The 12838-nt window shown below is 44.3% G+C and overlaps 2 protein-coding genes across 2 annotated transcripts in view; one reads left to right on the top strand and one right to left on the bottom strand.

The window, feature by feature from the left end:
* LOC143784561 (protein mono-ADP-ribosyltransferase PARP15-like) overlaps positions 1 to 12838 on the bottom strand; it is an 82573-nt gene that overhangs the window by 61769 nt on the left and 7966 nt on the right. The window contains 3 exon segments of the mRNA XM_077272982.1: positions 7804 to 7977; positions 8623 to 8685; positions 12541 to 12708. Coding sequence (XP_077129097.1) covers positions 7804 to 7977; positions 8623 to 8685; positions 12541 to 12655 — 352 coding nt within the window. The 5' untranslated portion in view covers positions 12656 to 12708.
* Positions 8339 to 12838, top strand: part of NMI (N-myc and STAT interactor) — a 67657-nt gene continuing 63157 nt past the window's right edge. Inside the window, exon 1 of the mRNA XM_077272983.1 lies at positions 8339 to 8407. Within this exon, the coding sequence (XP_077129098.1) occupies positions 8354 to 8407 (54 nt within the window). The 5' untranslated portion in view covers positions 8339 to 8353. The remainder of the gene's footprint in view (positions 8408 to 12838) is intronic.

Here is a 12838-nt window from a genome sequence, read left to right on the forward strand (position 1 = left end):
CAAGCGCCGATCAATCTGAATGGCCAGAGACATAGAATCACTCAGACCAGCAGGCGTGGGGAACCCCACCATAACATCTTTAACGGATTAGGAAAGACCCTTTCTGAAGATTGCCGCCAAGGCATCCTCATTCCATTTAGTCAGTACAGACCATTTTCTAAACTTCTGGCAATATGATTCTGCCACTTCTTGACCCTGAGACAGGGCCAACAAGGTCTTCTCAGCATGATCCACTGAATTAGGTTTGTCATACAATAACCCAAGCGCCTGAAAAAAGGTGTCTACATTAAACAACGCCGGATTCCCAGGTTCCAGGGCAAATGCCCAATCCTGGGGGTCACCACGCAGCAGAGATATAACAATTTTAACCTGCTGGATGGGATCACCAGAGGAACGGGGTTTCAGAGCAAAAAACAGTTTACAGTTATTTTTAAAGCTCAGAAATTTGGATCTATCCCCAAAAAACAAATCAGGATTTGGAATTCTAGGCTCTAAAACCGGAGTCTGAACGATATAATCGGAAATACCCTGTACTCTAGCAGCAAGTTGATCCACACGAGAAGCCAATCCCTGAACATTCATACCAGCGCTGAACTCCTGAGCCACCCAGAGATAAAGAGGGAAGAAAAAAACAAAACACAACAGACTACAGAAAAAAAAATGGCTCAGCACTTTCCTTCCCTTCTTCTGAGATACGGTTAACTCATTGTTGGCCAGTTGTACTGTTATGATCTGGTGGCCTAAGAGCAGCATGAGACGTACTCTGGAGAAGGTGGAACCTGTACTGACCGCAGACCCTGAACTTAACACCGCAACTAGAAGTAGCCGTGGAATGTACCTAACACTCCCTGGACATCTCGACACAGCCGGAGGACTAATTACCCCTAGAGATAGAAAAGGGAAAACTATCTTGCCACAGAGAAAATCCCCAAAGGATAGGCAGCCCCCCACAAATATTGACTGTGAGAGGAGAGGGAAAAAAACATACACAGACTGAAATGAGAATTTAGCAAAGGAGGCCACTTCTAGCTAAATAGAAAGGATAGGACAGAGTACTATGCGGTCAGTATTAAAACACTAGAAAATATCCACCACAGAAAATACAAAATCTCCACAGCTAACTAAAGATATGGAGGGTATATATGCATCTCCAGAGATACCAGCTTGGCTAAACAAATCCTTATACAGACCAAGCTGGACAAGACAAAACATAGAAAAGAACTGAACAATAAGGCCACAGAATGGACAGCAAAATCAAGGCCAGAACTTATCTTTGTTGAAAAGAACTGCAAAGCAGAAGGGACCAGGCAGGGATGTGAATCCTCCAGGAACAATGGACAACTGGCACTGACTAAAGGGTGAAGCAAGACTAAATAGCCCAGTCAAAATTGCAACAAGTGAACACACCTGACAAATGCTGCGATTCAGAGACAGCAGCACTACCACTTACAACCACCGGAGGGAGCCCAAGAGCAGAATTCACAACAGACCTCTGCCTGGTTCCTCCTGCCTTTCTGCCAAATCAGCAAAGATAAGTGTCTGGTTTTTTTTCTGTGGCACACATGCTGTGTGCTTCATGATTCAGTGCTATTCTTTTGTGTTTTCTTGTCCAGCTTAGATTGTGTCAGTATTTTCTCAGTCTTGTTGGATTCTCTGGGGTTGCAGATATTTATTCCACGTCTTTAGTTAGATTGTGGAATTTTTTGAATTATCTGCTGTGGATATTTTTTGAAGGGTTTTAATACTGACCGCCTAGTATTCTGTCCTTACCTTTCCTATTTAGCTAGAGTGGCCTCTTTTGCTACATTTTGTTTTCTGCCTGCGTGTGTCTTTTCTTCTCCTACTCAGTCAATATTCGTGGGGGCTGCCTATCCTTTGAGGTTCTGCTCTGAGGCAAGGTAGTATTCCTATTTCCATCTATAGGGGTATTTAGTCCTCCGGCTGTGTCGAGGTGTCTGGGGTTTGTTAGGCACACCCCACGGCTACTTCTAGTTGCGGTGTTAGTTCAGGATCTGCGGTCAGTATAGTTTCCACCTACTCCAGAGAAAGTTTCATGCGGCTCCAAGGTCACCGGATAATAACAGTACAACTGGCCAATAATGAGCTAAATGCATCTCAGAAGAAGGGAAGAAAGGTGTTGAGCCATTTTTTTTTCTGCAGTCTGTTTTGTCTTTTTTTCCCTCTTTATCTATGGGTGGCTGAGGAGTCTTGTGCTGGCATGGATGTTCAGGAATTAGCTTCTCGTGTAGACCAGCTTGCTGCTAGGGTACAGGGTATTTCTGATTATATTGTTCAGACTCCTGTTTTAGAACCGAAGATTCCTACTCCTGATTTGTTTTTTGGTGACAGGTCCAAATTTTTGAGTTTTAAAAACAATTGTAAACTGTTTTTTGCTTTGAGACCTCGATCCTCCGGTGATTCCATTCAGCAGGTTAAAATCATCATCTCCCTGCTGCGTGGTGATCCACAGGATTGGGCATTTTCCCTGGAATCTGGGAATCCATAGTTACATAGTTATTAAGGTTGAAGGAAGACTTTAAGTCCATCTAGTTCAACCCATAGCCTAGCATGCCCTAACATGTTGATCCAGGGGAAGGCAAAAAAAACCCATGTGGTAGAGTAAGCTCCATCATGGGGAAAAAAAATCCTTCCCGACCCCACATACGGCAATCAGACTAGTTCCCTGGATCAACGCCTTATCAAGGAATCTAATATATATACCCTGTAATATTATACTTTTCCAGAAAGGTATCCAGTCCCCTCTTAAATTGAAGCAATGAGTCACTCATTACAACATCATACGGCAGAGAGTTCCATAGTCTCACTGCTCTTACAGTAAAGAATCCGCGTCTGTTATTATGCTTAAACCTTTTTTCCTCCAGACGTAGAGGATGCCCCCTTGTCCCTGTCACCGGTCTATGATTAAAAAGATCAGCAGAAAGGTCTTTGTACTGTCCCCTCATATATTTATACATTAACATAAGATCACCCCTTAGTCTTCGTTTTTCCAAACTAAATAGCCCCAAGTGTAATAACCTATCTTGGTATTGCAGACCCCCTAGTCCTCTAATAACCTTGGTTGCTCTTCTCTGCACCCGCTCCAGTTCAGCTATGTCTTTCTTATACACCGGAGACCAGAACTGTGCACAGTATTCTAAGTGTGGTCGCACTAGTGACTTGTATAGAGGTAAAATTATGTTCTCCTCATGAGCATCTATGCCTCTTTTAATGCATCCCATTATTTTATTTGCCTTTGTAGCAGCTGCCTGACACTGGCCACTGAATATGAGTTTGTCATCCACCCATACACCCAGGTCTTTTTCATTAACGGTTTTGCCCAGAGTTTTAGAATTAAGCACATAGTTATACATCTTATCATTAATCCTAATATCATCTTATTATTAATCCTGCTTTGCTTAATATAGACTCCTTTTTTCAGGCTTTAGGATTATTATATGATGAACCGAATTCTGTGGATCAAGCGGAGAAGACCTTGTTGGCCCTGTCTCAGGGTCAAGAGGCGGCAGAATTGTATTGTCAGAAATTCAGAAAATGGTCTGTGTTGACTAAATGGAATGATGATGCTTTGGCGGCAATTTTCAGAAAGGGTCTTTCTGAATCCATTAACGATGTTATGGTGGGGTTTCCCACGCCTTCCGGTCTGAGTGATTCTATGTCTCTGGCCATTCAGATTGATCGGCGTTTGCGGGAGCGTAGAACTGTGCACGCTGTGGTGTCGTCCTCAGAGCCAATTCCTGAGCCAATGCAGTGTGATAGGATTCTGTCTAGGACAGAACGACAAGGACTCAGACGTCAGAATAGGTTGTGTTATTATTGTGGCGACGCTTCTCATGTCATTTCAGTCTGCCCTAAGCGGACAAAAAGGATCGCTAGTTCATTTACTAAGATTAAAATACATTTTACTAAGATTGACCTTCGGGGGGCATATAATCTTGTTCGTATTAAACAGGGTGATGAATGGAAAACTGCGTTTAATACGCCCGACGGCCATTTTGAATACCTTGTGATGCCATTCGAGCTCACTAATGCTCCATCGGTTTTTCAATCCTTCATGCATGATATCTTCCGGACTTATATTGATAAATTCTTGATTGTATATTTGGACGATATTTTGATTTTTTCCGATGATTGGGAGTCTCATGTGGAACAGGTCAGGATGGTATTTCAGATCCTTCGTGACAATGCTTTGTTTGTGAAGGGGTCTAAGTGCCTCTTTGGGGTGCAGAAGGTTTCTTTTTTGGGCTTCATTTTTTCTCCCTCATCTATGGAGATGGATCCGGTTAAGGTTCAGGCCATTTATGATTGGATTCAACCCACATCCGTGAAGAGCCTTCAGAAATTTTGGGGTTTTGCAAATTTTATCGCCGTTTCATTGCTAATTTCTCCAGCGTGGTTAAACCCTTGACCGATTTGACGAAGAAAGGCGCTGATGTGGCGAATCGGTCCTCTGCGGCTGTCTCTGCCTTTCAGGAGCTTAAACGCCAATTTACTTTTGCTCCGGTGTTGCGCCAACCGGATGTTTCCCTTCCGTTTCAGGTTGAGATTGACGCCTCTGAGATTGGGGCAGGGGCCGTTTTGTCTCAGAGGGATTCTGTGGGTTCCTTGATGAAACCGTGTGCCTTCTTCTCCCGCAAGTTTTCGCCTGCTGAACGCAATTATGATGTCGGCAATCGGGAGTTGTTGGCTATGAAGTGGGCGTTTGAGGAGTGGCGACATTGGCTTGAGGGAGCTAAGCATCGTATTGTGGTCCTGACTGATCATAAGAATCTGATTTACCTCGAGTTTGCCAAACGGCTGAGTCCTAGACAGGCTCGATGGTCCTTGTTTTTTTTCCCGTTTTGATTTCGTGGTTTCGTATCTTCCGGGTTCTAAGAATATTAAGGCTGATGCCCTTTCTAGGAGTTTTTTGCCTGATTCTCCTGAGGTCCTTGAACCGGTCGGCATTCTGAAAGAAGGGGTGGTCCTTTCTGCCATTTCCCCTGATTTACGGCGGGTTCTTCAGGAATTTCAGGCTGACAGACCTGACCGCTGTCCTGTGGGGAAATTGTTTGTTCATGACAGATGGACTAGTAGAGTGATTTCTGAGGTTCACTGTTCCGTGTTGGCTGGTCATCCTGGTATTTTTGGTACCAGAGATTTGGTCGGTAGGTCCTTTTGGTGGCCTTCCTTGTCGCGTGATGTGCGTTCTTTTGTGCAGTCCTGTGGGACTTGTGCGCGGGCCAAGCCTTGTTGTTCCTGTGCTAATGGGTTACTTTTGCCATTGCCAGTCCCTGAGAGGCCCTGGACACATATTTCTATGGATTTTATTTCTGATCTTCCGGTTTCCCAGAGGATGTCGGTTATCTGGGTTGTTTGTGACCGGTTTTCTAAGATGGTTCATTTGGTGCCTTTGCCTAAATTGCCTTCCTCTTCAGATTTGGTTCCGTTGTTTTTTCAGCATGTGGTTTGTTTGCATGGTATTCCGGAGAATATTGTGTCCGACAGAGGTTCCCAATTTGTTTCTTGGTTTTGGCGGGCCTTTTGTGCTAGGCTGGGCATTGATTTGTCTTTTTCTTCTGCATTTCATCCTCAGACAAATGGCCAGACCGAGCGAACTAATCAGACCTTGGAGACCTATTTGAGATGCTTTGTGTCTGCTGATCAGGATGATTGGGTGGCCTTTTTGCCATTGGCCGAGTTTGCCCTTAATAATCGGGCTAGTTCAGCTACTTTGGTTTCGCCTTTCTTTTGTAATTTTGGTTTTCATCCTCGTTTTTCTTCTGGGCAGGTTGAGCCTTCTGACTGTCCTGGTGTGGATTCTGTGATTGACAGGTTGCAGCAGATTTGGGCTCATGTGGTGGACAATTTGGTGTTGTCTCAGGAGGATGCTCAACGTTTTGCTAACCGTCGTCGGTGTGTTGGTTCCCGGCTTCGGGTTGGGGATTTGGTCTGGTTGTCTTCCCGTCATGTTCCTATGAAAGTTTCTTCCCCTAAGTTTAAGCCTCGGTTTATTGGTCCTTATAGGATTTCTGGGATTATTAATCCGGTGTCTTTTCGATTGGCGCTTCCGGCCTCTTTTGCTATCCATAATGTCTTCCATAGATCTTTATTGCGGAAATATGTGGTGCCCGTTGTTCCCTCTGTGGATCCTCCGGCCCCTGTGTTGGTTGATGGGGAGTTGGAGTATGTGGTTGAGAAGATTTTGGATTCTCGTTTTTCGAGGCGGAGGCTTCAGTACCTTGTCAAATGGAAGGGTTATGGCCAGAAGGATAATTCTTGGGTTTTTGCTTCTGATGTCCATGCTGCTGATTTGGTCCGTGCCTTTCATCTGGCTCGTCCTGATCGGCCTGGGGGCACTGGTGAGGGTTCGGTGACCCCTCCTCAAGGGGGGGTACTGTTGTGAATTCTGCTTTTGGGTTCCCTCCGGTGGTGGTAGGTGGTAGTGCAGTTGTCCCTGAGTTGCAGTCCTGGTCAGGTGTTTCTGCTGATTGCAGTTCTGACTGGGGTATTTAGGTGTGCAGGATCCATTAGTCCTTGCCAGTTGTCAATTGTTGTTGGGAGGTGTTGGACCTCTGCCTGGTTCCTCCTGCCTTTCTGCCAAATCAGCAAAGATAAGTGTCTGTTTTTTTTTCTGTGGCACACATGCTGTGTGCTTCATGATTCAGTGCTATTCTTTTGTGTTTTCTTGTCCAGCTTAGAATGTGTCAGTATTTTCTCAGTCTTGTTGGATTCTCTGGGGTTGCAGATATTCATTCCACGTCTTTAGTTAGATTGTGGAATTTTTTGTATTATCTGCTGTGGATATTTTTTGAAGGGTTTTAATACTGACCGCCTAGTATTCTGTCATTTCCTTTCCTATTTAGCTAGAGTGGCCTCTTTTGCTAAATCTTGTTTTCTGCCTGCGTGTGTCTTTTCTTCTACTCACAGTCAATATTCGTGGGGGCTGCCTATCCTTTGGGGTTCTGCTCTGAGGCAAGGTAGTATTCCTATTTCCATCTATAGGGGTATTTAGTCCTCCGGCTGTGTCGAGGTGTCTAGGGTTTGTTAGGCACACCCCACGGCTACTTCTAGTTGCGGTGTTAGTTTAGGATCTGCGGTCAGTATAGTTTCCACCTACTCCAGAGAAAGTTTCATGCGGCTCCAAGGTCACCGGATCATAACAACCCACAAGCTGGATCAGAGCTCCCCCTTCTGGCCTGGAGTGTGAACATGTTGTATGCTTGTGTTTACCTGAAGATCTTCCTTCACTTCCACGCATGACATCACTCTCCCCGTGAGGAAAGCAATGCCACTGTAACAACCAGGACCCTGGGGTGTCATATTTACATATCCTTCAGTTTGATTTGGATCTAGTTACCCTCCTACCCATCTCGGACCAATAAAGGAAGCAGAGTGCTTTGTATGTGAATACAGAGAAGATAGAAGCATTGAAAACCATATTGGTCTTTTCTCCAGGGTCATGCTGGTTGCTGACGCCCAGGCACCCAATATTTCATTGCACATTTGTTCAGGCAGCCAACTGAAATCAACACCATAAATACACATTGGCTCATTTTACCAGTTTGACTGGGGCTCATTTTACATTATGATTTGAGTCAAACAGAAACCATGACAGTGCCAGATCCATCGCATTACCGGTGCCTAATGGACCACACTGGCTTACAGTTGGGTGTGTTGGGTTCCACTGATGTTATTTTGATTCATTACTTTTTTCTGTCATGCTCTTTCAACACATATGAACAAAAGAGAAAAATACATTGACATGAATACGCTAATATTTCAGCTTGAAAAAACATTACTTACCTGTTCCCATTGCTGGAAGACTTATAGTCGCCACTTTGTTTTGATCACAGGCTTTAAGAGCTTTCATCACCGAGGCCACAATGTTATGTGATTGTACTTCAATTAGATGAATTATTTTGCGGCACTTCATATTTCCAGCTGAGGTGACAACGTAGCCTTCATTGGGGAGTTTAGCTGAACAAAAGTAAATATTTCACAATTGTAAAAGCAAATAACAAAAATGATAAATCACTGATGATTTTATTTTTTATAGGGATCTATTGTCGCTAATCAAAATTCTGGTAGTGCCGGCAGATTATTTTATATGTGTGGTTGTCCACTGACAAATGAACCGTGGAAAAGAGGAATCAGACATGTTGAATGTTCTTGATCGAATATCACAATTTTTTTATTTTTTTTTTTACAGCTGATAATTTAACATCAATCATCTCAGAATTGGATATGTCAAATGTAAACGTAAGGGACAGATCTGTACATCGGGCCCACCTGAGGAATTGACTGGGAGGATCCACCTTCTACCTATACATAAGCATTTCACTCGCAGAAGCCGATGTTTCCTGAAGCGCTGTCAAACGTCTTTGCTGCTCAAATATTTCACAACTTGGTAAACTGCAAACAATTGCTAATTGGGAACCTCATGTCATTAAGTGATGAGCCGAACGTGGTCAGCTCTCAGTCTGTTTCCACCACAGACACCAACAATTTTAAAATGTTCAATTAGTAATTCAAAATCCTGATATATCTGTTACACACCTGTCCCGGAACTGGGACTTTTTTTTCGCACTAAAAGGTAGTAATATAGAAGGCAAGCTGATATACCTAGATGTTCACATTCTTCTTTTATGATAGGACCTGCTGCATCAAAGATGGCTTTAGATACACCTAAAATAATATAAAAAAAATTATTTATATATGGCTATCATATTTCTTACAACATTCTGAAAGAATGGCAATTTGTTGTCACCTATTAAACAGCTAATAAAGTGTATCACCAGATTACAAAGTGCATTTATTATAAAATAGATCTTAAATTTGCTTAGACTGGTGTACCCTTCCAAGAAACTCCTTGTCAGAATGGCATAGTTCTTTGTGAAGGTTTAACCTCAATCTCTGCGCAGTTAGTCTGATTGACAGTGCCTCAGTGTCCCTCCTCCCCGCTGCTGCTGAGATTTCACACTGCTCACTACAAGCTGCAGCTATCAGTCAGGTTCATTAGTTCTCACCTCATAGTTGGACTCATAAAATGCTCATTTCAAGATCAGGATTATACATCTTATTCTGATATGGATTTTTAAAATACAGTAAGTACACCAGCCTATGATTAAGGTCCAAGATGATAATGTATGCAGTTTATTTTGTAATATATGACAAAAAGTGTAATATGACCAAACCACACTTCCTGTTATTTTTTTATTTTGCAAAAATGGCTTCCATATCACAATGCATAAAAGAATCAGTTGCTCAGTATTATAAGGTGTTTAACCTAATACAAAAAAAGAATCAAGTTAATTTATAGTATCAGATCTACTTGCGTGGATAGCTTGGTTATATTGCTTATCTCTGAATTAAGCCTGGTTCTATAGTGTAAGTGTTGCACTCTTAAAGGTAATGTGAAAACTGATACATTCTGCCTGATTCCCCGGCAGTATGTATCAAACACTGACTACACAATTTCATCCAGGTATGTTGGACTCAAACACTGCATACTTTAAAAGCATAATGGAGACCAAGCCGAACAGAAGAATACTGTAGTCGGACAGGCGGGTCCCCAGGAGCTTCTCTCTACCCTGCGACATATGATTCATGTTGCAACCTCTTTCACGCTCCAATGTAACTAAAATGGATGTGAATACCTATGGCCAGGGCCGTATTCGCCACTAGGCACTTGAGGGCACGTGCTGAGGGCGCCAGGATGCGGATGAGCAAGTTTTCTTTCTTTTTTTTTTATAAAGTCCGGTCCAGAGTCAACCGCCCGCCCCCTACCTACCTACCCCCCCACCTCCTTGAAGACGTTATACTCACCCTCCTCCAGCGGTGCCTGCAACTCCGTCTCAGCGCCGGCAGCTCGTCCTGTCCTCAGCGGTCACGTGGTACCGCTCATTAAGGTGATGAATATGGACGCATATTCATGACCTTAATGAGCGGTACCACGTGACCGCTCACTCACACAGGAAGAAGCTGCGGCGGGACAGAGATGCCAGGAAGTTCAGCGCCACGCGATGTGAGAAAGGTGAGTATGACGGGAGGATGGAGGAGCCATGTATACAGGATGGAAGGATGGGGAGCCATGTATACAGGATGGGAGGATGGAAGAGCCATGTATACAGGATGGGAGGATGGAGGAGCCATGTATACAGGATGGGAGGATGGGGGAGCCATGTATACAGGATGGGAGGATGGGGAAGCCATGTATATAGGATGGGAGGATGGAGGAGCCATGTATACAGGATGGGAGGATGGGGGAGCCATGTATACAGGATGGGAGGATGGGGGAGCCATGTATACAGGATGGGAGGATGGGGGAGCCATGTATACAGGACGGGGAGCCATGTATACAGGATGGGAGGATGGAGCCATGTATACAGGATGGGAGGATGGTGGAGCCATGTATACAGGATGGGAGGATGGGGGAGCCATGTATACAGGATGGGAGGATGGGGGAGCCATGTATACAGGATGGGAGGATGGGGGAGCCATGTATACAGGATGGGAGGATGGGGGAGCCATGTATACAGGATGGGAGGATGGGGGAGCCATGTATACAGGATGGGAGGATGTGGGAGCCATGTATACAGGATGGGAGGATGGTGGAGCCATGTATACAGGATGGGAGGATGGGGGAGCCATGTATACAGGATGGGGGAGGCATGTATACAGGATGGGAGGATGGAGGAGCCATGTATACAGGATGGGAGAGCCATGTATACAGGATGGGAGGACGGGGAGAGGAGGCAGTATGAGGAGGGAGGGGAATAGTGTGAGGATGGTGGGAAAAAAGTGAGTGGACACAGAATAGAAACTGAGTAGTAGGGGCGTAGCACGGGGGGACAGTGTAAGGGCACAGCCAGGAGGGGACAGTATACCAAGGAGGGGGAGTGTGATGAGAGAGTACAGTATAAATACTGGGCCATATAGGGGGGACACTGTGAGAGGACAGTGTGAAGGGGGGTCCGGTATGGAAAGGAGAGGTCAGTGTGAAGAGCATGTACCATAAGAGGGACAGTGTGGGGGTCATATTTTGTGCAGACAATATAGTGAGGGGCAATTTTTTATTCAGGAGCATTATAATGACACTTGTATCTTTAAGGGCGTCATGTGGAGATTTTCTGCAAAAGAGCGGAGAAGATGGAAGTCTGCAGAGACGGCTGTGGATGAGAAAACTCATCATGGGGTTTGGACAAGATGAAGAAAAGAAGAACAGCTCCAGAGACAACGTCATCTATCAGGTACCTGGATGTAAATGTTATTTGTGATACTAACTAATTCTCATGTTTTTATTTATGTTATGAGCATTAGAGGGGATGTCCTGGTTTGTATTGAGTCTGCAGTCATTCTTTGTGACTGCAGACTTCTGACTTCTCACAGTGCGCTCTGCACACTGTCAGGATTCTCTCGTGCTGGGGATTTACATACATGCGGTCATGTGCTGACTAGACATGTGTGGCCTCCGTCAGTGAAAATGAACTGAGTGAGGCCGGGCACGTCTTGTCAGAATGTGGTCAGAAGTATATAAATCACATGCTTGTGCTGACATGACCGTCCACTGGCAAGGGAGAATCCTAAAAGTGAGCAGTGCATGAGTTGTGAGAATTCAGAAGCTGCGATGTCAGGATTCAGCTCTGCAGGTTCCAGTAGTCATCACATGGACACTTCACTCATATGCAAATTTTCATACTTATGGTCCTGTGACAACGAGCTTCTCTTCTGCTTCTCTCAGTTTTTCACTGAACATTGAGAGCATTAGGGAGAGCGGCTCGTGGGTACATGACTAAGTGTGAAAATCGCATATGTCCGGGGGGGGGGGCTGCGCCAAAATGTATTCTTGCCCCGGGTGCCAGAAAACCTAGATACACCTCTGCTAGGTCAGAGAGGGATGAGCTAGCAAGGTGCAGGGACAGGTAGTGATGGCTACTTGTGGTCATGTGCGGCACTTGCGGTTTTGCACTTGCGGTGATACAAAAAACACTGCTAGCAGCGTCTTTTTTTCCATTGCTGCAAGTACCGCATTTGCCGGATCGCTGCAAAATCGCAAGTGCCGCACATGTCCGCAAGTCCCATAGGGAATGAATGAGGCCAAACGCAGTGTTGCCGTAAGTGATCCGTTACGCGGCAGATGCGGGAAAACTGCCGGATCTGCTGGAAAAGGCTCCTTTCACATCAGCGATTTTTGCCAAAGTCACTGCCGATAGTGTCATACTCAACAATGGGGGAGGCAGCACTAAAAGTGCCTAGGGCAGCAGAAACTCTAAATACTGCCCTGACTATGGCTCAAAATTCCTGAGGCCAAAGACCGTGCCCACTGTACCCTAGGAAAGCATTAATAAGATCTCTATAACTCTATGCGATGGGGAAAGCTTTAAACATGTGGTCAGTGTTTAGATGTAATATCCAATTAAATATCCAATTAAATTTTTAATGCAAAACTTGATAAATACCTTATTATTTTCCCCTATTAATGTTATTCATAAATAAATACAGCAGATCCAACAATTGTTATTGTTTGTTAAAGCTCCTTACCAGAACTGCGGTTAAGCTTTGCATTTGTTAAATTTACTATGGCGTCTGTACTTTCACTGGTGATGTCCCCCTTTTTCAACTTCACGGAAGCTTCACACACCACTATATCGCTCATGATGTCGGTTTTCACCGAGATTTCAATTAGTAGTTATTGTGTTAAAACAATACCTGAAAGAGCATCAACAGCAAATAACATTAGCATGAACAGAAAAAAAGTTAGTCAAATATATAAAGAAAAATGTCAAGTCTCACGACTTGGCAACCATATAGCATTGTATTATTGAATTATTGCTCTTAC

This window comes from Ranitomeya variabilis, chromosome 7 (assembly GCF_051348905.1).
Source record: "Ranitomeya variabilis isolate aRanVar5 chromosome 7, aRanVar5.hap1, whole genome shotgun sequence".
Taxonomy (NCBI): Eukaryota; Metazoa; Chordata; class Amphibia; order Anura; family Dendrobatidae; genus Ranitomeya; species Ranitomeya variabilis.